This window comes from Verticillium nonalfalfae, assembly GCF_003724135.2.
Source record: "Verticillium nonalfalfae strain VnAa140/NRRL 66861 chromosome Unknown scaffold_24, whole genome shotgun sequence".
NCBI classification, from domain to species: domain Eukaryota; kingdom Fungi; phylum Ascomycota; class Sordariomycetes; order Glomerellales; family Plectosphaerellaceae; genus Verticillium; species Verticillium nonalfalfae.
Genome location: NW_021167249.1, coordinates 1 through 25,159, shown reverse-complemented (window position 1 = coordinate 25,159; position 25,159 = coordinate 1). Strand labels below are relative to the sequence as shown.

General features: G+C 51.1%; 8 protein-coding genes across 8 annotated transcripts; 5 read left to right on the top strand and 3 right to left on the bottom strand.

The window, feature by feature from the left end:
* Positions 1 to 468: 468 nt before the first annotated feature.
* Positions 469 to 1,479, top strand: D7B24_004286 (uncharacterized protein; the record flags this gene model as incomplete). The annotated part of the gene is made up of 2 exons (XM_028638458.1): positions 469 to 1,226; positions 1,275 to 1,479. 2 exons carry the CDS (start codon positions 469 to 471, stop codon positions 1,477 to 1,479), a joined length of 963 nt encoding a protein of 320 aa, XP_028496809.1.
* A 4,461-nt stretch (positions 1,480 to 5,940) lies between these two features.
* Positions 5,941 to 7,658, top strand: D7B24_004285 (uncharacterized protein; the record flags this gene model as incomplete). Its single annotated transcript, XM_028638457.1, has 2 exons — positions 5,941 to 6,565; positions 6,634 to 7,658. 2 exons carry the CDS (start codon positions 5,941 to 5,943, stop codon positions 7,656 to 7,658), a joined length of 1,650 nt encoding a protein of 549 aa, XP_028496808.1.
* A 745-nt stretch (positions 7,659 to 8,403) lies between these two features.
* Positions 8,404 to 9,946, top strand: D7B24_004284 (uncharacterized protein; the record flags this gene model as incomplete). The annotated part of the gene is made up of 3 exons (XM_028638456.1): positions 8,404 to 8,746; positions 8,796 to 9,593; positions 9,642 to 9,946. The coding sequence occupies 3 exons, from the start codon at positions 8,404 to 8,406 to the stop codon at positions 9,944 to 9,946; spliced, it is 1,446 nt and encodes a 481-aa protein (XP_028496807.1).
* A 711-nt stretch (positions 9,947 to 10,657) lies between these two features.
* D7B24_004283 (uncharacterized protein) lies at positions 10,658 to 12,058 on the bottom strand (the record flags this gene model as incomplete). Its single annotated transcript, XM_028638455.1, has 2 exons — positions 10,658 to 11,967; positions 12,016 to 12,058. The coding sequence occupies 2 exons, from the start codon at positions 12,056 to 12,058 to the stop codon at positions 10,658 to 10,660; spliced, it is 1,353 nt and encodes a 450-aa protein (XP_028496806.1).
* A 957-nt stretch (positions 12,059 to 13,015) lies between these two features.
* Positions 13,016 to 16,059, top strand: D7B24_004282 (uncharacterized protein; the record flags this gene model as incomplete). The annotated part of the gene is made up of 9 exons (XM_028638454.1): positions 13,016 to 13,071; positions 13,126 to 13,163; positions 13,220 to 13,260; positions 13,315 to 13,545; positions 13,595 to 13,703; positions 13,765 to 14,212; positions 14,261 to 14,669; positions 14,722 to 15,120; positions 15,172 to 16,059. The coding sequence occupies 9 exons, from the start codon at positions 13,016 to 13,018 to the stop codon at positions 16,057 to 16,059; spliced, it is 2,619 nt and encodes an 872-aa protein (XP_028496805.1).
* Positions 16,060 to 16,473: 414 nt separating this feature from the next.
* D7B24_004281 (uncharacterized protein) lies at positions 16,474 to 18,924 on the bottom strand (the record flags this gene model as incomplete). The annotated part of the gene is made up of 6 exons (XM_028638453.1): positions 16,474 to 17,095; positions 17,147 to 17,323; positions 17,378 to 17,449; positions 17,504 to 18,109; positions 18,530 to 18,685; positions 18,740 to 18,924. The coding sequence occupies 6 exons, from the start codon at positions 18,922 to 18,924 to the stop codon at positions 16,474 to 16,476; spliced, it is 1,818 nt and encodes a 605-aa protein (XP_028496804.1).
* A 558-nt stretch (positions 18,925 to 19,482) lies between these two features.
* D7B24_004280 (uncharacterized protein) lies at positions 19,483 to 21,005 on the bottom strand (the record flags this gene model as incomplete). Its single annotated transcript, XM_028638452.1, has 6 exons — positions 19,483 to 19,521; positions 19,577 to 19,688; positions 19,738 to 19,802; positions 19,862 to 20,710; positions 20,756 to 20,851; positions 20,901 to 21,005. The coding sequence occupies 6 exons, from the start codon at positions 21,003 to 21,005 to the stop codon at positions 19,483 to 19,485; spliced, it is 1,266 nt and encodes a 421-aa protein (XP_028496803.1).
* Positions 21,006 to 21,324: 319 nt separating this feature from the next.
* D7B24_004279 (uncharacterized protein) lies at positions 21,325 to 23,413 on the top strand (the record flags this gene model as incomplete). The annotated part of the gene is made up of 5 exons (XM_028638451.1): positions 21,325 to 21,604; positions 21,661 to 21,816; positions 21,884 to 23,069; positions 23,117 to 23,260; positions 23,313 to 23,413. Coding segments are annotated over 5 exons (1,867 nt in total), but the record flags the coding sequence as incomplete, so codon positions are not given.
* Between the last annotated feature and the right edge of the window lie 1,746 nt (positions 23,414 to 25,159).

Below are 25,159 nucleotides of genomic sequence, written 5' to 3'. Positions count from 1 at the left end.
CCCACCAAGGGCTAGGCGGTCAGGTTACGCTGTGACAACCTTTTCCGTCTCCCACGACTACGAGTGTGACAAGAATTACTTCAATGGGCAGGTGAACAGCTTCGAATAACAGGGCGCAGCGCACACTGTCGATTCATGGCTCGCGATTGTGCGAGCGTACCTAATGTGCCCGAAGCATTCGCCGTGGCGAGGCCCACTACGGATGGCGTTCGCGCTTTTGGGCTTGCCGAAATGCCAAGTCGTAAATTTCGTTATCCAGTGGGTGATAATTGATGCAACCGTGGAACAGAGGAAGAGTTCTTGTTTCTGGATGCGCACTCCTTTCGTCAGGATTAGGTATATTATGGCACTTTCCAGCTGTATTGGGTGTGGTGAATTTATTCTTCCAGTCATTCTTTTGTGTCCATTGTAATCACTATTACTTGCGATAGCCTACAGTTCAACAGCCGCCACACTCGAAGTTTCGAGATGGACTGCACTGAAGTGTCCCCCGATTGTCCGGTAGAGCTCAGCTTTTACGGAGCCTTCCTATCCAAAGGCGCTGCCATATTCTTTGGCGTGTCCTTCATCCTTCTACTTTTCACCCAGTTTTACTTTGGTTTCAAAGCCAGGACGTGGTCCTTCATGATATGGCTCGCTATCGGTACCGGTTTTGAGGTTGTTGGCTACGCTGCGCGTGTGCTCATAGCTGGCGACCCATTCGAAACGAACTATTTCATCATTCACCTAATCACCCTCCTGCTCGCGCCGACACTTGTTGCTGCCGCGATATCTATAACTTTCAAGCGCCTCGTGCTCTGGTACGGTTCCCAGTGGTCACTTTTACGCCCTTCGCTATACCCCTGGGTCTTTGTAGGCACCGATTTCGTGTCAATCTTCATTCAGGTCATTGGCGGCGGCGCTACAGCAACTGTGGCCACAGGATCCGGCAATGAAGCCGTTCGAAAGCTCGGCGAGGCAATGATCATCAGCGGTGTCGTCTTCCAGGTTGTCAACATGCTCTGTTGTAGCATATTGATGCTTGTCTACGTTAGGCGTCGCAAGAAGGCACTGCTCGAGGGGCCCGCGGAGATAGGTTCGGACCAGCAACACCTCAACCCGACCAACCGCGGCGTGATTCCATTATCTCGTAGCGAGGCTACGGATCAAGAAGCTCGTCGGGTCACCCTCTTCGTCTACGCCATTGCTATTGCGTATGCTGCCATCATTATCAGATGCTGTTACAGGTATGTACTCCATGCGACAGTCTATGTAACTGGTTCTGACTTCTATAGAATCGCAGAAAGTATTCCGGCCATTGCAAAGGACGTCATGAGAAATGAAGCAGTATTTCTGGTCCTAGATGGAGCCATGATTCTTATCGCCATCGGCTCCGTCACCGCGTTCCACCCCTACAAGTTCTTTCCATATCTCGGTATGAAAACGCTCAAGGAAAAGAATGTTTCTACACAAGAGGGCTATCAAATGGGAAATATGTAGAACAGCTTTCGAACAGTTTTGTGGAAAAACAAATCAATTGGAGGTAAAAGTCGAAGTCACCAATCAGGGTAAACCCAATGAAGAAGAATGTTGTTCTATGGAATTTTAGGGACCTGACCCAAGGAAACCTAGTGTCAGATTCAACACAAGCGTAAGCCAAAGTTATCTAAAACGCTCAATAAACTGTGTCAACGAGCGCGCAAGTCAATCAAATGCAACCCTAGAGGCCTGGTCGCCACACATGTTTGTTTCGTAATATGCGACATTTCAATATATAATGGTGATAGTAGCCTCCCAGTATGCTGGATCAAATGAAATAACATGAGTGGCGATGCTAGAGGGCAACCTTACAAGTAATTGCTTGACTAATACACAGTACCTAGATTTATCTACGTAAGCCCTTTGATCTTAGGGAGACCCCCTATGACCACCTGGCCTACAGTCCTACTCTTGTTGTACATGGTGCCTATGGTACCTGTAGTACCCTTAAAGATGCAATGCATGGAGCTACTTCTTACTAGTGATCTGAGTAGCGTACCTATAGGACTATACATAGCTAGCTTACTCTAAATTACCACTACATCTTCTCCTAGTTGTGTTAGGAAGTAAAGGTCATTAATACTCTTTTATATTTACTTGACGTCAAGTCTCATTATAAAACCAATCCACGATTCGCAAATCGGGTTATGAATTAAGATGAAAATACCTATCAACGTTGAACTTACTCTTTTCCTGAGCTCGAACCCTTCGCTCTACTATGCTCTGCTGAGGATCATACCAAGCAAAACAGCACAAGTGGCACACCAGCCGCCTTAAGATATGCAGGAGTCAGTGTTGGATCCGATTGTATCTCGTTTCCAGTTGAACGGTTCCTGTAGCGTTGGAAAACGAGAGGATCGTCGCCCGTTCTGAGATACTGGTCCCTTGGTACCACCTCAAATTCTGGCGAAAGAGGAAGACGCGGATCCTGGTCGGTTGTTTCGCTAGTAGAGGTATTGAAGTACCGGTAAAATCCAGCTCCCTCTGTACTATCTGTAGAGAAGCGAACGACCCAAGGAGTTGGAACAGCACCGAGGAAGCATTTAGCATCCGCAAGATCTGGCATCAAGCATTCGCCGATGACCTCAAACTTGTGGTCGGTGGCCCCACGCAGTAAGACTGGGCTATCACAGCCAAGGAGACAGGCCACAATGTCGCCTAGCGAGTCCGGGTGAGCTTGGGAGTTCAACAAAATCACATAGGAGTGGAAGCTCACCTTTCTTCGTCTCTGCAGGCCCAATTCCGAAGTTTCCGTCGCTAGTCATCAACACCCTTCTTCCCAACAGCATCTTCAAGAAATAGTTCTCCCACTGAGAGAACGCTTTCTCCGAAGATAGATCACCCTCAGCGTCCGAAAAGATAAACGACCTGGCAAGGCTATCCTTGAACTGATCTCGGTCGCCAATCATGTTTTCGGGTAGCCTTTTACACAAAAAGTCGCCGAAGACAACCCAGAAGAAGTCCAAGAGTTTCAAAGCTCTCATGCCTTCAAAATCTCTCTGCAGTTCTCTCACAGTACTCAAAGTATCGTAAATGGAATAGGGATTGCCTTCTCCGCAGTCGGGGATAACCCTACCGACAGTCTCGATAGCTGCAGCGCGTACCCCAGTGACGTGGAGGTCAACACCCCGAACTTCAACTTGGCATTTTGAGTACCCTGAGCAGAAGTGCCAGTTTCCTAGACTTGAGCTGCTTAAGTCTAACGAAGGAAAGTTGGGTACCCAGCTTGGCATACCGAGCCGTCGTGCATGGGAAGTGCACATTCGTAGGAGTTCGAGGCGTTCATAAGTCTCAATGTGAGACTTGACAAAGGCAGCAAACACCTCCGAAGTAGAAAGCTTGTATTCGACATAGATCTTCTTTCTTAGACGGGCTGGAAATAATCCCATGGCGCCATATATGACATCCTTGTTGTCCGTACAATTGCCGCGTGAAGTACGTCTCAAGATGTAGTACGAGGGGCTGTCCGAGCGAATGGGTATAGCCAGGCCGCAGACAGGATCCAACGTGTCTCGTGACAATGCTGGGTCAAGTTCATGTTTCATTTTCAGAGTGATGACAGAATGCCCGAACGCCTCGCGGGTCATTTCATCCCTGCCGCACAGAAACACTGCATTCTTTGCAAGGTGGAGTTCCTGCACAATCCAAATACGACTGAACCAGGCGCGGTTCAGTAACGAATCGATAGCCAACCAGGTTGCCTTATCGTACGGTAGCAGGACGTTTCTGTCGTGCCAATCCGCTTCTGTCGCACCAGGTGCGCTGCAAATCCACGAATCGGCCCTCACTATCACTTGAGCCCCGAGGTTACTGAGGGCGTGCATTGCTAGTGCACTGTCATGCGAAGAATGCCCAAGCCAAATCATGACTCGCACGGCTTCCTTGTACACAGTGGCCGCTCCTTTGACTTGTACAGCGACCTCATCGAGATCTTGCTGATTGATGCAAATGGCGTCGACCCAGAGCGTGCGGGGTCTATTCTCATATCGCAAATGACGCAGTGCAGAGGCCAAATTTGGACGGACATAGAGCGCGTGGAAGCTGCCCTGGTCGAGGCGGTGGTCTCGTGAGATCACTCTGATGCATTCCGAATCATCAGCAGCGCCCCATGTGTAGGACAATGCTTCAAAGCTTGGATCGTGCTGGGACTGAGGGATTTTTTGGTAGGGGCTCAGATCAAAGTCTGGATCTGGGTGCGCCCACTGCGATAAAGGTTTGCCCCTGCCATCGTCATGGAGAAAGAAAAGTCTACCTGACATATCCTCATGGGCCTTCCAGCCTTCAGGTAGCCTTTCCGCGAGGTGCCGCAAACTGAGTCTCGGTGGTAGCTCGGATGGCGTCAGGGCAACATGGTGGAAGCTAAGCTGAATGTCATCAGTGGGAAGGCCTGGGTGTAGTTCGATCAGCCTGATGTGGCCATCAGCCAAAGGTTCGTAGACGTAGTTAGGCATTGTTGTCGTTATGCCGTTAAGATACAACGGTGAGTGCGTTTGGTATGGAGTCGAATAGGAGTGTGGTTACAAAGTGGTGCAACGCGGGGCTGGTCAAGGGACCCATTTCGTTGAACTGCATGATGATCAAAATAGTTCTCGGCCCCCAACGTGGAATAGTCACATGACCATGCATGTTGGTGGTCCAGCAAGTGAAGGCAGATTTCGATTGCGATGAACGTTTGTTGGTGTTTGTTGGACTCCCTTACACAATACTCGGAGGGAGAACCTCCCCTGCAGGCGTGTCTGGAATGCCTGTATCTGGTTTGTCAACCTCATGCGACCATCCCTCCTTAGTGGTTACTAACGTTGTTCATGGGACCTGACCAACCGGAAGATCGCCCCCTGGGTGAGGGCTGTCACGGAGGCCTGTGCTACGATTCATAGCGAATCGTCCTGAGTTGAAAGCTCCCCATCATCACGCCGAGACTTATAAGGTGGCATTGTAGTTCATGATGTATAGGTATCTCACCTAACGCCTTAAGTTATACGCCTACGACTCGGGTTTTCTAAAATGCCTACAAGATGACTTAATCGACTGCAGTAAAGGTGGCGCTCAAAGTAATCGTGACTGGTAGATACCTCGTAGGACGGAATGTATACAAGTCTCGACAAAAGCACGGCATCCATGATGTCAAGCATCATGCGAGCTGGAAGGGGCGCAATTTATTACATAAATGCACGAGAAAGTTGGTGTAGGTGACTCACCTCCTCAAGAACCGAGGCCTCTTGAATCTGGAACCCGGGACTCAAGTCAAAACGATGTATGGATTCTCAACCCAGCTCCAGCTCACTATAAGATTGAATTTTTTCTGGACTTACAAGAAAGGTGCAAAGATGAGCGGACTCTGAAATGTTGCATAAATCAGCCCGGGAATGCAACCAGGCCACTGGGAAATATCGGTTTCTACCGCTGTGCCATACATCATTTTCCAGCTCTGTGGATGAATAGCACGGGAATAAATCGGGGATGAGAAAAACCTATGAGGGTGGTCATATACTTGGGGCGACAATCATCCGATTAAGAAGATGAAGGACTTGTCCACCCTGAGCCTCTCTGGCAGAAGGGTTCAAGTTGGTGCCTAGATAAGCGACTGCAAAGAAATGCTGCTGGAGGCAGAAACGCACAGGGAGTCGAAGACAATACGACCGTGTTGAGCTCAAGTGTTTCCGGTACGGACTTTTTTTGGCCGGCTGCGTGCCAATTATTTCATGAAGGATTCCAAATCCTTGCTACTTTCAGGCCCGCAAAGCCCCTGATAATCAAGTTGTCAGCACTAACCCATTTTGGATTCAAATCTCGGTCTGCAGATCCAGTAAAATAATGCTGAATTTATCGAAAGGGGCTCGTGCCAAAGGGACAAGTGCCTCATCACGTCGAGTATCATCGGCATGCGATATCAAGAATTTTCAATTGACCGACCGCAGCGCCATGGACTCGAAGACACTCATCATTTTTGCGAGCACCACACTAGCCGTGTTGATTCCCGGTATCTTTTTGTATCGATTGTGGTTCTCGTCAACTGCAGAAGCGGACAAAAGACGCGAGATCAATGAGCCGCAAACGATAATTGTTCATCCGGAGCCTGCCAAGTATATTCGAGACCTGGCCATCGCACTTCCGAATAGTCTCATCCTACCGACAGATGTGCTTGCATTCAACGCTTCTCTGAAAGTTTGGTTTTCCTCACAGAACCGAGACATTATCCCAGCATGCATCGTCAAGCCAAAGAGTGAGAAAGAACTCAGCCTGGCATTGACTCACCCCCGTCGAGAGCATACAATCAGAGCCAAAGACCCAGCAAATGTCGGCCACGGCCTTTTCGCCGTGCGAGCGGGCGGAGCCAACCCTGCTACAGGCATTTCGGGCGTGAAAGATGGCGTCATTCTTGATCTGTCGCTGCTTTGCGATATAAAACCTTCCGCCGATGGGTCCAGTGTCGTCGTCGGCGCAGGTGCTTACTGGCGAGACGTTTACCGAGCTTTAGAGGCTAGGGGACTAGGAGTTGTCGGTGGCAGGTCCTCGCCCGTCGGGGTTGGAGGGTCAACATTGCAAGGTCAGTGGCGAATCGTTCTTCCCTTATATTCGTTATCCCAAGCATCTTGTGGCTTATTCGTATGGAAGGTGGTCTATCATTCTGGTCACCTAAATTCGGGTTGATTTGCAACAATGTGATTAGCTATCAGGTCGTGCTCGCCGATGGTAGCATCGTCACCGCGTCTGCGGATGAGAATAACGATCTATGGCGATCACTCAAGGGCGGTGGCAACAACTTTGGCGTCGTCTCTCAATTCACGTTGCGTAGCTTCCATGCACCCAAAAACATCTGGACTGGAACTTTTGCGACTCCTGGATTTCTCAGTACTCGCGCAATTACAGCGTTTTACGAACATGGAGAACGCGCCATGTCAGGCAAGCCTGGCATGTTTGATGAGCACGCTTCGACGCCTATCCTTTCGCTCTCGTACATCACAAACCTGGGCATTAAGATGCACTTCTGCCACATGGTCTATACAAAACCGTCAGACAACAACAACGATTGGCCGGAGTACTGGAAAAAGTCTCCTCTTCGCTCGTTGTGGCGTTTCCAAAATACGTCTAAAAACGAGTCACTCCATGATTCCGTCATGACGCTGGGCTCCTTATCTGTTACTGACGACCGCAATGCTTTTGGCACCACAACAATTAAGAGCGACCTTGCGACACTGTTGGCTGTGCGACAGATCTTCAGTGAAGCCACTCCTTCTATCAAGCATGTCAAGAATTGCATGTTCATCTACATCACGCAGATGGTGCTTCCTCAGTGGGTAAACAAGGGCGATCCCAATGTGCTGGGCCTTGAGGAATGCCAGGAGCCTCTTGTCATTATCAGCTTCGCCGTCAATTGGGGAACAGCCGAGGACGACGAGGCCGTCACAGGTGCCGTACGCCGGACTATTTCGCGTATTGAGGAATTTGCGGCTGCGAACGGCACAGCTCACCCATATCGTTTTTCGAATTATGCGGCCGAGTGGCAGAATCCATTGCAAGGGTATGGGAAGAACAGCTTGCGGTTTATGCAAGATGTCAGCAAGAAATATGATCCAGAGGGGCTCTTCCAGACAGGATGCTTGGGTGGTTTCAAGCTCGATATCGGGCAGAACTCATGACGGATTGTAATTGATTAATTCGGCAATTATGTTCACAGCATCCTGTCTATAAGACTCCTATTCTGTAACGCAAAGCCTCCACTTTCCCATTGAACAACAGTATCATGCACAACTTTAACAAAATGCTGAGAGGTGGTTTGTTCGTGTGGCATTGGTAGTAAAGGTGATGATTCTCATTGGGGTAAGCTTTTGGCTTGCTTGAACAATAAGTATCCATTTCCCTGCATTCTTTTACCTCTACCCGAGGCCGCCCCGCGACAGACTGCAGGAAGATGAAGCAGAGTAAGGATCTGTGGGGAAACTTACACCAGCTCTTCCCACATGGAGAAGATGGTGTGACTTAACCCCAGATACTACGGTGGCACCATGGTGGACCACCGACGATTCTACGATCTATTGCCCCCGCAAATGGTGTAGGTCCAGCAACGTCATGCCTCCCTTCTTCGGCAGGGGAGCGCTGAGGAGGGAGGAGGTGGATGGGTTCATAATCATAACAGATGCTCGTTCATGTGGGGCCGACTGTGACGAAACTCTAATCGAAGTGACCAGCGCTCGCTGCTGAACTGCAGGCGACTGGTTGTAAGGTGGGATCGTGGAGGCAGTGCATGATGTGGGGTTCCCCACGGAGGCCGGGTCATTTTATGTGGGATACCTCACGAACGTTTGACTGCTGAAAATGAAGACCTCATGCGGAATTCCATCTACAGTGCATGACTCTGGATTTGCATTTGCGACACCAGTCAAGATGAACGCCAATTTTTCTACATATCGCAACATTATTGCTGGCGCGCCACGCACGGGCAAAACCGTGAGCCACGGAACTGATCCTTCCACTCGCAAGCCTCTATGGGACATTCCTGTCGCATCTGCTCAAGACCTCGATGATGCTGTGGCCTCAGCTCAGGCAGCTTTTCTCATTTGGTCGCAGACTCCCTGGAAACAGCGACAGGCTTGCCTTCGGCAGGCTAGAGCGTTGCTGCAGGAGAACAGGAAGTCCATGGCCAAACTGATTTCATCCGAAGGAGGAAAGCCACCGCAATTTGCAGATTTAGAGGTGGCTCACGGTCTGCGGTATATCGATTATTATGGTAAAGTGCAATGTTCACCGATCTTTTGTACTGGACTTACACAAAGCAGCCGATATGGAAGAACCAATGCCTGAGATAGTACAGGATGACGCGGAACTACGTCTAACACTGCATCATGCCCCAGTCGGTGTAGTCGGCGCCATATGCCCGTGGAACTTCCCCCTTGTCTTGGGCCTCTCAAAGATTGCCCCAGCTCTGGTCACGGGGAATTGTGTGATCACCAAACCCTCGCCATATACGCCCTACAGCATTGTCAAGTTCACAGAGATCGTGTCCCACATCTTCCCACCTGGAGTGTTGCAGGCGTTGAATGGAGGACCAGAATTAGGGCCTATGATCTGCGACCACCCAGGCATCCAAAAGATCAGTTTCACCGGGTCCACAGCAACAGGTAAAAAGATAATGCAATCGGCCAGCAAGACTTTGAAGAATATTACTCTCGAACTTGGCGGCAACAGTGCAAGCATCATTTGCCCGGATGTCGATGTTAATACTACAGCACCAGAGGTTGCCCTTGGTTCGTTCTTCAACTCGGGCCAGCTCTGTGTGGCTAGCAAGCGCATCTACGTGCACGAAGCTGTCTACGACTCGTTCCTCAAAAAGCTTGTCGAAACAGTCGCATCTTGGAAGGTTGGACCTCCTTCCACTGAAGGAGTAATGCTTGGCCCCGTACAAAACGATATGCAATACAAAATAGTCAACTCGATCTCAGACGACGCCATCCGCAACGGCTATAAGTTTGCCTTGGGAGGGCAGAAGAAGCTGGACAGCTCCAGCTTTATCATTCCTCCTGCCATCGTCGAGTGCCCTCCAGACTCTTCAGTCGTTGTACAAGTGGAGGCGTTTGGTAAGCTACGAAAGCCGTTTATCAGCGACATATCTGACATTCTTTTAGGGCCCATAGTTCCAGTGATGAAGTGGTCAGACGAAGACGACCTCATTTCAAGAGTCAATGACACCACCACTGGACTTGGAGGTGCTGTATGGTCGAAGGACCTGGTGCGCGCTCATCATCTCGCATCTCGCATCGAGGCTGGTACTGTCTGGATCAACAGTTTCGAGAAACCCCTTCCACAAGCCTATATGGCCGGTCACAAGGAGTCGGGTATTGGTGGAGAGGGTGGAAAACAAGGTCTCTTTGTGTTTCTAAACCCAAAGATGATCCATCTTTACAAGGCGCCTGTGGGGGCCAAATTGTAACGGTCTGTCTTTGAGGTTCATACTCCGGGACCTCTATAAGGAGAATCTCGCGGTACTTGTACGTTTTAAGGTCATATTCAATCATCATTAGGAATCTTGAGCAAGTTTGAGTGGCGTCCTCGTCGTGACGAGGATACACATGTCTCATACATGCACCCAGTTCGCATAAACCATCGCGTTCAAACCACTGACCTGGTTGGAGGAATACATGCTTTTCCTAAAAGGGAACATGAAAGCAACCCATGAGATTTGAGCGATAATGTTAATGGACCAGATCGCTTGAAGGGGTCCAGGCAGCACATTGTAACTTTGTTGGCGACCTAAAGATGTAGAGAAGCTTCTTCATGGTTAAATTTGACATGTGAAGTAAGACACAAAATTGTAACATATCGATTCATCTGTTGGCTGCTATGACAGAAATCTGCCAAAGATGTCATTACATGCTTGTGGAGAAAGTGAAAGTCTCTCATTACGCCGGTCCCGCAGCCAATACGTAAGGACGGGTTCAAAAAACAATGTGAAAGCTCAACCTCAGAAGCTGCAAGGATCGACCACAGCCGTGATATACATGTCACAGTAGCATCCTTAACCCGGGGAGTTCGCTCAGCCTCTCACTTCAGATTCCCCCGCAGCTGCCTACTGATGATATCTTTTTCTGCTGTAAAATCCAGGCTCCTCAACAATATACTTTGCAGGATCAACGTTCAGCTCTCATAGACGGCTGTCATGGCTGCGAAAGAGTCCAGCAAACCTCTCTCGAGCATCCTGCACGCAATCGTGACCGTAAACCATCTGTTGGACTTCTGGGCTTACCCACTTATCTGGCACGGGAGCTCCCTTGGCCTTGGCAGCCGCGAACTGTCGATCTCTCTCCCTCTTTGCTTCCCCATCTTGCAGATGGAGCGACCGAGCTGAGGCAGCGGCTAGGTTCACAATGGTTGAAGTTCGAGGCTTCCTGAGGCGCTCGTAGGCCTTCAAGGAGCGAGGGATTGTCTCCGAGTCAAAACCGGCACCCAAACCCAGAGACACAATCTCTGCCAAGCAAGCCGCATCCTCGATGGCCATGGCAGCCCCTTGAGCTACATGTGGTAGCGTTGGATGGCAAGCATCTCCTAACAACGCAACCGCTCCACGAGTCCAGGTAGCCAATGGCTTGTGGCTGCGCAATCGCCATTCGACAACGTCACCCTCGGGCGCGAGGTCAAGAAGTTTCTGGACGAGGGGACAAAAGTCTGCAAATACAGCTTTCATGGCTGTCTTGTCACCCTTGGTCGACCAAGCCGTATTCGCCGGACCCGCAAAGTTCACATCGGGCTGCGTCGTGGCGATATTATATATCGTGTGGTTATGAACGGGATACGCAATCAGGTGTCTTCTTGGCCCCGTCCATCGTCGCACAACGTCGCTGTCAATCAGAGCAAGCAGCTCTGGGTCAGCGACCATTCGTTCGCGATCAACCAAGATGCGGTAGGCTGAGGTCCCAGTTTCCTCAGACTCTGCTGAGAGATCAAGCCCGCTAAGCAAAGAGTCCCGAACAGCAGATTTGATCCCGTCGGCTCCAATCAGAATGTCGGTCTGGAGAAACTGGCTAACCTGCCCTTCGTTTTTCACGACAAAGTGAACAGGGCCAGGCCCAAAAGACGAAACGGCTTCGAACGTATGGCCAAAGTGAAAGTGCACTGCAGGCTCAGCCTTGGCGGCATCATAGATACCGCCAGCCAGTGAAGCACGATGGCCGGCATGGTGTGCGTATCCGTACTTCTGGCCGACATCTATCATCGGTACCCGAGCTAGCTCGCCATTCGTTGGACCGTCAAGGACTACTACTTCCTTGACGTTTGTTGCCTCGCGTGCGATGGCGGAATCCTGCCAAATGTCGAGCCTATCGAGGACGCGGATCAGATTGGGTGCAATCTGAATACCAGCTCCAACGAATCCCAGCGCAGGCGCGTTTTCGTAAACATCGATTTGTTTAAATCCCTTTCTAGCAAAAGCGAGTGCGGCAGTGAGGCCGCCCATTCCTGCTCGATTTAGAAGAAGTCAAGTTTTAAATTTGCTGACTGGCTTACCGGCCCCGATGATGGACACTCGTTTATCCCGATAGTCTGCCATGGTATCCTCTGATTACGGAGCTGAAAGAATTCAAGGATTAGGTAAAGTTCTGCTTGGCGATTGGGGCCAATAGCTTCAACACCAGATCCCCAGCCTAGTGATATAATTGCTTCATCTGGGGGATCATGGAGAACTCTGGTGGGACAGGTGGGTCTGCTACCACAATGGCAGCGTTGCCTAGTCCCCACGCGACGCGGGGTTGGTCTGCCATAATGCACCATAAGTCAAAGTGTCATGAATGCACGTTCACAAGATAGGTGGGGCCACTATTTCTTTTCCTCCGGCATCGGGAATCACCCCCGAGGTCCGACGACGCCGACTCGGTGGAGCCGCCTTGAGCTTAGCATACATGTACGACAGCTGAAGAGGTATGCCCCAGTGACGCCGGTACCTCGCTGCGGGACAGAGTAACAGGCTAAAATGTACGAAAACAATAAATGAATTGGCGAGTGATGCCCATTTTTCAAGACATTGTAGATCCAGTACTGGTAGACTGTAGAACATGAATACCGATGCATACGTGGTCCGATTGGCGATCGTTTCTCTGAGTCGAATTGAGGCGCATGTGGTGCTGACAAAGTTGTCCTATGGCGAACTGCCGAAATTGTCTGCCGAACTGTAGATTGTCACGGAACATCCGGCAAAACTGCCGAAAACGCCAACCACAGAGGCTTTAGCGTGGTGCGGCTACCGTGACTCGCTGCACCTCACCATGTGGCATGGTCACAGTAAGCTCAAGTATACCGATATCTGTCCCCGAAACAATTGCCATGCCATTGACCTCGGTCAGAATCCAGGGTAGGGTACAACTGACCCTGCCTCCTAGGATGAACTCCAGATCAATAAAGTCGGGCGGCACGTCGCATAGTAATCAGAGAAGCCAATTAGCACAGCAGGACTCCGGCCTTTTTCGTCCAACGCAGCCTTTTCTTGCAAAGACCGGTAGAACTGAAGACCATGGCAGTACGTGATTTTGAAGGCAGGGTCGCCATTGTAACAGGCGCGAGTCAAGGGTCAGCTTCCCACACGCATTTCATCTCAGGGATTTGTTGACTGACACTTCACAGACTCGGGCGTGCCTGTGCAGAGCTGCTGGGCAGCAGAGGTGAGTAACATCCTTTGGGAGACGTGATGACCCCATTCATGACAATCTTTCTACAGGAGCTTCTGTTGTGATCAACGATCAATTTGGCGATGACAAGGTAAGATGATGCGGAATCGAAGATTAGCACAGGGTAATGTCTGACTTTCGACAGAGCCTTGCAGCCGTGGCGGAAGCCATTAAAAAAACCGGCGGCAAAGCCATTATCAACACCGACAGCATCCTTGACGGTGGGAAGATTGTTGAGACCGCAGTACAGAGCTTCGGAGGACTGCACATTCTGATAAATGCTGCTGGCTCCGCTGCGCAGTCGAAGAGCTTTGAGCATCTGGACGACGCCGAGTGGTCTGCCGAAACAGAGCTTCATATCAAAGGGAACTTTTTGGTAAGAACCCAGGAATGCAGGTCATTAAGCGTTGGCTGACCATGTTCAGACCACGAATGCAGCATGGAAGCACTTCCGAAACCAAAGCTTCGGTCGCATAATCAACGTCTCCTCCCTCGTAGGATTGCACGGATCGTCAGGTCAAGTAGTTTCTGCAGGTTTGTTATGCTTCCTTGACCAGGCGCGGAACTTGGGCACTGATAGTCATTCGTCATGCAGCAGCTACACATTCGCAAGTCGGATACAGTTACACCCTCGCCAAGGAAGGCTTGAAGAAGAACATTCTCGTCAATGTAGTCATACCGATAACTACACCCGGTTCCGCTGCGCCGAACTTCGATCAGTCAGCTTCTGTTGTGGCTTTCCTGGTTCATGAAAAAAACAAGAAAGAAAGCGGCACGTGCTTCCAGATCAGCGACAAACAGGTGGCTCGACTTCGTTGGCAGCGGTCGGGTGGCTTGCTGTTACATGCAGACGATACGATGACTCCTGCAGTGTTGCTGAAGAACTGGAAGCAAGTGACCAACTTTGATAAGCCCGACTATGCGTCCGGTCCACGGGACTTTCTGGATCTTCAGAAAAAGGGGGCGCAGTTGCCGCCGAATGCAAGCACAGATCCAATTTCTTTCAAGGGTCGAGTCGTTTTGATCACCGGCGCTGGTTCAGGGTACGTGATCTAGTGCCCTCTGCATCCCTTTCCCTAACCATTCAATAGCCTCGGTCGAGCGTATGCCCTTCATTTCGCGTCTCTTGGCGCATCTGTCATGGTCAACGATATCGCTGATCCATCGGCTGTCTTGGAGGAGATTCGAGACTTGGGTGGCAAAGCGGCATCAGTCATTGGTTCGGCGGAAGACGGCAAAAGAAATGTGGACGCCACCATCCGTGCCTTTGGAAGAATCGACGTTGTTGTAAACAATGCTGGTATTCTGAGAGACAAGGCTTTCCACAACATGTCAGACACGCTATGGGACCCAGTACTCTCGGTCCACCTAGGAGGAACTTACAAGAACATACGAGCTGCCTGGCCTCACTTCGTAAAGCAAGGCTATGGACGAGTCGTCAACACAACTAGCGTGACCGGTATCTACGGGCAGTTTGGCCAGGCCAACTATGCTGCTGCAGTAAGTTATATCCTTCAGCTGTTCTTGAGTCTCTTTAACCTTTAGACTGCAGAAATCCGCCATCATTGGTCTTACGCGCGCTCTGGCCCTCGAGGGTGCAAAGCACAACATCCTGGTTAATGTCATTGCCCCGAATGCAGGCACCAACATGACCAAGACCATTCTCAGCGACGAAGTATCAAAGCTCTTCCAGCCAGCCCATGTGGCACCGATTGTTTCCGCACTAGCCAGCCACGTCACAGCGCCAAGCATCTCTGGAGGAGTGTTTGAAGCGGGAAGCGGGTGGTTCGGAAACACTCGCTGGGAGGTCCTCAAGGGGCAATCCAAAGAGGTCAAGAGCTTGGATGAGGCAGCGAACCTGATTTCAAGCCTCAAAGACTCGTCGAAGTCCTATCCCACAACCATCGAGGCGAATATTGCTTTATTTAACCAACAAGATGGAGCACCAAAGGTATGAAATCTGCGCGACAACCTCCGTTTGAAATCTTACTAAGGTGATTAGCTGAACTCTGGCGACGTGGTTCTTGCCAATATTCGTACAGCACAGAGCACTGCTTCCAAGGCTTCAAAATTTGTATACACACAACGCGATCTCGTCTTGTATGCACTCTCCGTCGGCTCTAAGCATACCGAGCTTCCACTCGTATTTGAAGGACACAAGGATTTTACCCCCTTGCCAGTTTTTGGACTCATCCCGTTCTTCAACGCCGAAGCGCATTACAAGATGGATGATATCATGTCCAAGTACGACCTGAGATTGCTTCTTCACGTGGATCAATTTCTTGAGATTCGTTCTCCGATTCCCCTTTCGGGAATCCTCTCAACGTACCCGAAGCTGGTGCAAGTAGTCGATAAGGGCAAGGATGTACTGGTTGTCCAAGGCTTCACAACTGTCGACGAAAACGGCAATGAGATCTTCTACAACGAAACGACAGTACTTGTCCGCAAGGGCGGTGGTTTCGGTGGAGACGCCCAGCTCCGTGATCGAGGCCCAGCTACGGCTAAAAACGCACCTCCCCCCAGAGCACCAGACTACGTGGTGGAAGAAAAGACGTCAGAGGGTCAAGCTGCCTTGTACCGACTCAATGGTGATCTGAACCCTCTTCACATTGATCCAGACTTCAGCGCAAAAGGAGGCTTCCCAACGCCTATTTTGCACGGCTTATGTTCGCTTGGTGTGGCCGGAAAGCACTTGTTCCAGAAATACGGTTCTTTCAAGAACCTCAAGGGCAAGTTCACCAGCCCTGTCCTCCCGGGTCAGACACTCAGGACAGAGATGTGGTTGGAAAACGGCAAGGTAATTTTCCAAGTTGTTGTCCTTGAGACGGGAAAGAATGCTATCAGTGGTGGTGCTGTTACACTTGATCGGGCCATCGCGGCCCGTTTGTAGATTATGTAACCATAAGCTGTGGAGGATGGTTAAAGCTCGTAAGGGGTGGACCACAGATTAGCGCACTCCCGTTTCCTCTATGAATAGCATGTGATATCGGAATCATGAGGTGTGAAATGACCTATATGGCCACATGGGAGAGGACTTTTGACGGTTCAGACTACTTGGACGACCTACACGACAATGCTTGGGTCATGAGAATTTGTCCGAGACTTTGTAGGCCTATCATAGCTCCACTTATTGTCGTGGCAGGAACTTGTATACACGGTAATGAGTAATTTGTTCACCAATCATTCCTTATGAGCCGGACCGTATCTAAGTGGCTGAGCTTGACTACTTCTCAGTCCAGCCTTAGGCACCCATTGGATCGAGGCGAGCAATAGAAAACCAATCCTAGCGCCTGCCCGCCGACTATCATGAGAACATTGAATCATCAAGGCCCGACCAGATGATACTCTCTAGCATGTCATAATCTGTCTTACCGGGAGAAAGTTCGGCAAGATGCCACAAACCATCTTCTTCGTCCGTTTGGCTGAGTGGTGGGAGAGAAATGTTGGGATCGAGCCACTCATTCGTGGTTGGTTGAGCCCGGGGTGTGTTGCCGTCAGACACAGATGAGTCCATATCGGACTTCGGCGAGCCTCCCGTACACGAGTCTGGCAGCGGACGTACTGTAGCGGGCTGTCCCAAGCTCTCTGGACTGGAAGAACTTCGAATCGTAACAGGCAGGTCTGCTTCATCGGGAAGGTTACCCCGGGAGAGACTCAGGTCGATCGTCAGAGCCAGTCTCATGTAACATCCTGACTGGAACGCATCCGTACGGTCAACCAAGGTGGTGGTTGTGGAGATCTCGGAGGATTCCGCCAACTGCGAATCTCGTTCTTGGTTGACGATGACTCGAATCGCCCTCGCAAGACCATCGACACCTTCATAGAGGCGGCTATACGTCTTCATGGCTTCGGAGAAGATGCGAGCTTTAGGGCTTGTTGGGGTCGTGTTGCTGTTCAGTGCCAGGGGCAATGCAATACACGGGACACTGAAAGGGTCAGTGACGAGCGATTTGCAGCAGTCTGTACATGTCACTTACACGCTGACAGGGAGATAGCGATCTAGGTTGAGCTCGGTTAGAGTTGCCAGACACTTCCCTATGGAGACAGTTGACTCTTGCACTTCTTCTCGAAGATGCATGACATCGCGCGGGACTGCGCCTTCATTATCGTAGCACGATAGCATCAACCGATTCGCAAAGGCAATCCTCGCAGAGCTACAAGATGTTAGATTGGCGCACGGATGCAATGGGGTAGGAGGGAGGACTGACAAGTAATAAATGTGTTGCAGGTTTGTGAACAAGGCGATGGATGGATGGTCGCGGGATTGATTGAACGGATCACTGAGACATTCGACTGTCTTCCCGTGCCATCGATCCAGTGTTTTTTTGCTCAACGAAATCTTGCTGTTCTCTTCAACCAATCCAATTTGTCTTTTAGCACCGGCGTCGCTGTTGTCGAAGGGGAATAGCAGTGCAGACATAGCCACAACCTGGGCGCACATTTCGGCTAAGCCCAGGAAAGCCACAACGAGTTGCTTCTTCGTCCGGGGATCGTATACCCTCGAATCGTGAATCTCGTCTTTGAAGTCGTCGAATGTCAACGAGAAGGTTGTGTTGGAGTCGAGGCCGAGACTCTGACAGGACCGCCGTGACGAGATTGCCAGGGTTCCAGCTCGAATGATACAACAGACCCAAAGCTTCCTCAGAGACATCTGGACCTCGCTTGACGGACCGGGCTTAGCCGGGTTGAAGTTCCACTGATGAGCCCTGACTGATCTTGCGTTCTCGATGGCCGCCCGTAGCCAGCCGGTATTGGGTCTGATTGCCGCTTCTTCGAATGGCGGCGTCCAGTATGATAACAGCAGTGCAGCCTGGGCCATGTGAAGTTGAGATTTTTCTGTCTCGAAGTCGTAAAGCATCTTCGCCCGCCCATACATGATCCTGCGAGCAGCACGAACAGAACTATAGCCCAGCTGCTCAAGTGTGTTGGCGGAAACGAAGCTGCAGGCAGTAAAGAGCATCGCTTGGAGCACGAGCAATGAGAACCGTTCCGGGGATTTCCCCGAGTCGACGCCGTGATACATGTCCCAAAAGGATGCTTCGTTGACCAAGGGAAAGAACGGATGCACATAGCGAAAGTACTGCTGAAGGATTTCATCAAGATACACACGAGATGGCACTCTTAGACATTTCTTGAGCTCCAGAAAATTGATGTCCTCCGGGGGGAGGCGATGCAGGTTGGAAACTGTGAGGAACGGATATGCGGATATGGGCACCGTCGTGGTGAATGCACGTTCGCTGTGCCGAAACTCGTGCCATGGCGAAGGCTCATCTCGGTCTCTTGGAGGTGGTCCGTCATCTCGGGGTGCAGTATCTGTTGCCGGCGAGGGAGGTCGAGTCAAGACTATGTGTGTTTCTGACACTCCCGTGTGCTGCTGGATGTCGGGTCTGGGGCTTCGTGGCATGTCAAAGTTGGTAGCCCCATCTGGGCGCCTATTTCGAGGTTTTCGCAGATTGGAACGGTGTTGCTCAAGAAGAGCTGCCGTGGATGATGAGTAGTTCGACTCGCGCGACCATCTGCGAAGCATGTTGGTTAATGGATGCAGTGCTCAATGGCAGGCGTCTGCTCACCTTCGATTCGACCGCTCCGGAACCACGCAGGTCTCGTGGTCGAGCCGACAATTAGAGCATGGGCTGCCGGTCAGGGCGACATTGCACCTGACTTTGCGCTGACGACAGACCAAGCAGGCCTTGGAAGCCCGTGTGCGTGTCTTCTTGGGACGATTGTCGGCTTCGGTGGGTTGTGCAGAAGACATCGCTGTTATCAAATGGAAAGCTGGGGAGAAGGGGTTGATTGATTGAGCCTCCACTGGCGACGCTGGCGACGCTGGCGCGCCTGTGGTCATTAAATGGGACAACATGGAGACTCTAGGGGGAGGGGGGGAGGTTGCTCCCCACATGCGGGCATTATGGGGGCGAAGCTCCAGGCCTATCCGGCCGGTCGGCAGTCGTGTGTGGGCCTAAAATGCATGGGTAGAGGCTAGGGTAGCGTATATTCATGCTCAGGTGGGCTTCGCAAACCCACCCATCAGGTCTGGGGTAGCAGACTGAGGAGGGTGTGGAGGGCTAGCAACACTGGGGATCGTGGAGGAGCAGGCGCGCCATTCTAGTGCCTGGAACACTCGGGGAAACACGCCTCACACCCTTAGCGGGATTACTGATTCCTCACATCGGCAATTGACAGCGGCTACGGCTTCCCCGCCGCGTCACGAAAGTCGACATTGATGTGCTGATTCACTGCTCGATTGTGCTGACTACCTAGGTACCTATGATACACCCGCGTTCCATCTCCCCGCATTTCATCGCTCCTGATTTCATTGCTCTGACACCAACAGGCTGGCCATTCCCAATCCCTGGGACCCCAATTAGTCTAAAACCTTCTTGTGGGAGATCTGGGGTAACACTCACAGTCCCAACGCACATAGACGTCACGGCGATCTTGCCACCAGTACGTCTGAGCTCCGACAGTGCTGTCACTATCTGACGGGCACCGGTGCAGCCAAGCGGATGGCCAAAGGCGCTATAGCCATGTTAACGAGCCGCCGTTGAGATTGGAAAGCACGACATACATTGCTCCGCCGCGGGGGTTGAGTCGAGCGGGATCAAGCTGAAGTGTCTCGGTGCAGTAGACCAACTGTGTTTGGCAACACCATTAGAAGTGTTTCACCCACAACGATGATGTGAGGAGCCTACCATGGACGCGAAAGCCTCGTTGATCTCGAAGATATCAACGGCTTCCTTTGAAAGCCCAACTTTACCTAGGAGCTTGGGAATCGCATACGCGGGCCCCACACCCATGACGCGGGGCTCGACCCCGACCACCGTGGACAAAACGAACTTGCCGAGAATTGGCTGCTGGAGTCTCTCAGCAACTTCGCGGCGCATGATCAAAACCGCGGCAGCTCCGTCGGTAATCTGCGAGGCGTTACCGCCTGTGGTCGTTGCGGGAGGCCACTGAGGGAAGGCCGATCGAATTTTGGAAAGACCCTCCTTCGTCGTGCCGGCGCGGATGCCGTCATCCTTGTCTACCGTCACTTGCTGGATTTCACCCGTCTTGGGGTCCTTCCAGCTTGTGGTGACAGGCACAATTTCATCTTCCATAAATCCAGCATTCTGGGCAGCCTCAGCCTTCTGGAACGAAGCCGCCGCATACTCATCTTGTCTTTCTCTGCTGATGTTGAAGTCTCGTGCAACATTCTCTGACGTCCAAGGCATCAAGCGGGTCGCGTCCTCAACGAGAGGATTGGCCATGAACTCATCAGGAAACTTGGGAGCGCCATTATCAGGATTGATACTCATGCTCTCGGCACCGACAGCGATTCCAATGTCAATGCTGCCCAGCGCAACCTTTTGAGCGACGGACTCAACCGCAAGGAGGCCGGATGAACACCAGCGACTGACGTGGGAAACGGCTGTCGTCGCGGGAAATCCAGCAGCGAAACCTGATGCGCGCAATGTGTATGGCGCGTCCTTGTGGAGAACATTACCCAGTACAATTTCCTCGACCAGTTTTGGGTCGATTCCGGATTTCTTTACCGTGCTCTGCAATTGTTAGTAGCGTCCGAAGACTCAAAAGCCGATACATACCTGCAGGACAGATACCAGGAGACCTTCCAGCGGAGTATCCTTGAGCTTTCCTTTCTTGGCTTTGGTCAAGGGCGTTCGGACTGCGAGCGTGATGACCTGATGAAGTGAGAATGAGTCGTGATCGTCAGATCTCGGATACACTGACCACATCCTTCGGATCCTTGGCCTGGAGCCGTGCCAGTGCCGCCCGGTCCGCACCTCCTGGAAGCTGCGCTGTCAGGCCTTGAATTCGTTGAGCTGCTGTAGACATTGTGGTTTGACGATGATTCTCAAAGTTGCGAATCAACCAATTCCTCAGGGACATGAAGCTGATAAATAAGGCTGTGCGTGCCGTCGTAATTTGCCGACACGTTGCCGTGCAGCATCCCGACGGTCCGGGCTCGGTAGGCCCCACAAAGGAGACCGAACTTCGGCATCTTCATCCTAGATTTGCCGAGCTTGTCAGATCTGGGGATCGTAGCACATTGTATTTCAATTGGCCAATGGACCAACAAATATGCATCTCGAACACAGCTTCCGCAACATCTCACACCCACCCATCCTTCATTCACATTATCAACATCAGCATCATGCCTCCTTCATTACGAGTCCCCGCGGAGAAGGTCGCGATTGCGGCCTCTGCTGCGGCAGCGACTGTGGTCGGCGCTCTGTACGCCAACAGTCGATATGGGGTTTCCTACGACATTAACCAACTGCTCGCCGAAAAGTCATTCCGAAAGCGATTCCAGGAGCGCGTCGATACATTGGGCAATGATGTGTCTGTTTTCCACATGTTCGAGCTGGCAGACCCACGGGCAGAGGCTCTTTGGTTTGAGGGCCGCACCTGGACCTATGGAGAGGTTCTCGCTGGTGAGTCTTGTCGCGATCAATCGGCCGTCCGCGATAGCTGACATGATTCGCTGCAGAGGCAAGCAAATTGGCAGCTATTTTCCATCGTCAGGGAGTTTCCAACGGGGATGTCGTCGCAGTTTTTGCTACCAACTCACCTGAGATGGTATTTACCATAGTCGCAACATCCAAACTTGGGGCTGTGCCAGCGTTGATTAACACTGCCCTACAGAGTACGTGAAAATCAGATACTTGCAGCTACGGTGACTTGGACGCGAATTAGGAGCTGACATGACCTAGACCAGACGCTTCAACATTGTCTTAATATTGCCAATGCGAAAATCCTGGTATGCACGCCAGACGTCGCGCCGGCAATCGCAGACCTCAAGGGTGAGGGCACGCCATCCGTTGTTTTCTCTCTCAATCTTTCCTCCTTTCCGCCACTACAGCTATCACCGGACGCCTGCACCGCGTCAGATATCACGCAACTGAGGTATGAAGACCTTGCGGCAATCAAGGACGATACTGTCCTTCGCCCGAAACGTGTTCTCAAAGACGTAGGCGCCTTGGTTTATACCTCTGGCACAAGCGGAAAGCCAAAGGCTGTGGCTGTCAAGAACTTCTTGCTCGTTCTTGTTTCGACCCCAGCCACTGTCGATCTGAAGAACCCAAAGACATACCTTCCCCTCCGCACCTTTTCCTGTCTTCCCCTATTTCATGCCACAGCTCTCTTCACTGGGATTTACTACAGTACTGGCCTTTCTGCCTCTTTTTGTCTTTCACGCAAGTTCTCAGCTTCGCGTTTCTCAGCACAGCTTGTCGAATGCGGCGCCACCCGGATGCTCTACGTCGGAGAGCTGTGCAGGTACCTGATCGCAGCTCCCGAATCCCCTTACGACCGAGCGCATAAATGCGTTACAGCCATGGGCAACGGGCTGCATCGAGATGTCTGGTTGCAGTTCACGAAACGATTCGGCATCCCTGAGATTCGGGAGATTTATCGCTCAACTGAAGGCATCGCCAAGTTTGATAACGTGGCACGCACAACCGCAGCCGCGGGCATGGTTGGCTTCGCTGGGCCTCTCAAGCTATACGCCGAAGACGACACCTTCCTCGTCAAGTATGATGCCACCACCGAGGAGCCTTACAGGGACCCCAAGACCGGATTCTGCGTACGAGCCGAGGCCGATGAGCCTGGCGAGGCCATTGGTCGCGTGCGGTCAATGGATTTCCTCAATGATTACCACGGCGACAAGGCGGCTACGGATCTGAAGCTGATTTCCAACGTCTTTGAAAAGGGTGATGTCTTCCAGAGGACTGGAGACTTGCTTGTAAGACAAAGTACAGGTTGGGTACGCTTTCACGACCGCTCGGGCGACACGTTTAGGTGGCGTGGCGAAAATGTCAGCGCCAGCGAGGTTCGTGAGCACATTGGCAAGCTTGAGGGTGTCCAAGACACTTCTGTTTACGCCGTGAAGCTCCCCGGGTGAGTAAAATAGGCCAATACCTGCTGACATTTGCTAATTCGTGAAGATATGACGGCCAGGCTGGAGCGGCCTCGATTACCTTGAATGATCCTTCTCAAGAATCCGAGTTTGTGAAGTCTCTCTACAGCGACCTCCGAGCCAGCGGTCTTGCCCTTTACCAGATGCCGAGGCTTGTTCGGTTTCGCGCTTCGTGAGACACACCGCACCCGATTGTTGGATTTCATGCTGACACCCATTGCTAGGATTGAGACAACTGCTACCTTTAAGAAGTCTACTGGGGCGTTGAAAGGCCTCTCCTGGAATCCGTCCGAAGATCAACCAGACAATGTCTACTGGCTTAATGGTGATAGATTCAGCAAGATTGATATGACTGCATGGGGTGAAATAGAAGCAGGGCGGGCGAAGCTATGAATATACCCTCCTTTGCTTTATGTAGTATCCTTCGGCGTTGAGGGCTGTAGTTATATTCACTGGTGTCTTAAGTCAGTTTAGCTGTTGTATACAGGTACTCAAGAAGGAATATGATGTTTTGCAATGGAAGCCGTATGTTCATGGTGTCGCGAATTTGAATGCATGATGATCTGCCCGCTCACAGACTTTGTTGGTGGGAAGAGGAGTCCAAGCCCTCAAGCTTGCTATCTACACCGTCGATACAGGGGTGTCTCTCGGCATTAACGGCATGACCGGCATCGCCCAGCGACTGCGATTCAAGTAATGTGTGCACGATTCAACACGTTTCAGCTGCCCGGCTGAACCGTGAACCTTAAATCGCCCTTGGATAACCTGCCACCGGCATGACCACTACTGTGGGTGACTCAGATCAAGCTAGTATCATCGACTTTCATTCATTGTTTCCTCGCTAGTGAAGCTGCCCAGCACAAAATTTCGTCCACTCCCAGAATTTCATCGCGTCCGGGGCGCCTCAGGGTCTTTCCACTCTTGTCGAACAGGGTAGGGAGATTTATCAAAAACAAGTCGATGTCCGAACCGCGGCGTATCCGAGGACACGTTTCCTATCATCTCATCATGCTGCGTAATAAACTTTCCAGCCTCAATCGTCATAGAGTATCTTTTTGGCTGAAAGGCCTCGTCCCAGAGTAAAGACTCGTTGATGCTGTACCGGCTCATGTGAGCGTCTCCTATGTGGTTGAGTCGTCTCTTTGTGAGAGTGATCTCGAGCCCAAGTTGGCCCTGGCGCTGGCTGTTTTTGCCAATCCACCATCCCGTAATGCCTTTGGTGGGCTCAGATGTGCCCATCCCGAGGAGTTTCCACTCTATCTCTGTTGCTATCCATACGTTGAGCTCAGCACGGCAGACGAGCTATGAAATGTCAGTCTAGCAAGCCCAAGTGAGCTTTAGAAGCCTTACGTCGCCGGTGCCGTCCTTGCGAAACACAATGCGGCTTTCTCCTCTCGGATCCCATGACCAAAAATGGCTGCACAGGATGGAAGATAGTTCGTGAGTTATAGTATGTGACAATTCCAGATAGCTAGTAAGGCTGTTTTGTTTGCATCCGTAGGCAGAGGAGTTTGGAGTTGTATTCTGTAGGAGCAGAATAGCTATGAGGCACAGCGCCGTTTTGTCTTATATTAGTGTACGCCTCGGCCCGCCCGACACCATTGCCCTACTAAGGGACCGTGTTATGCCGATCGATAGAAGCTGTCCACCTCTATAGTACGGGCTAGCCGGATTTAGCCCAGGCCCTGTTCGAGCTAAGTATAAAAGATAAAGGACTTACTCGCGCTCCAACCACTTTACGGAGCAGATATTTAAGCTAAGGAGAGATAAGTTATAGGCATCGTATGCTACGATACGTTTAATTGACTATCGGTACTTCTAGAGCCCTTAAGGCATTAAGATGGAGATTGAATCGGGTTCGCCGACTGCCGTAATGTGCTCGCCTAGTAGGTATAGCCGTAGTACCTTACTAAGTGAAATATAAGCTGCGAATTCGGTCGACCTTAGTTTATTAAGGGTTATAGAGCATTATAATACTCTTTAAACGACGTTAGCTAAATATATTATATTAATACTTATTAAGTATGCTGAGGTATAACTAGGTAACGATCGAAGAGGTTAGGTGATAATA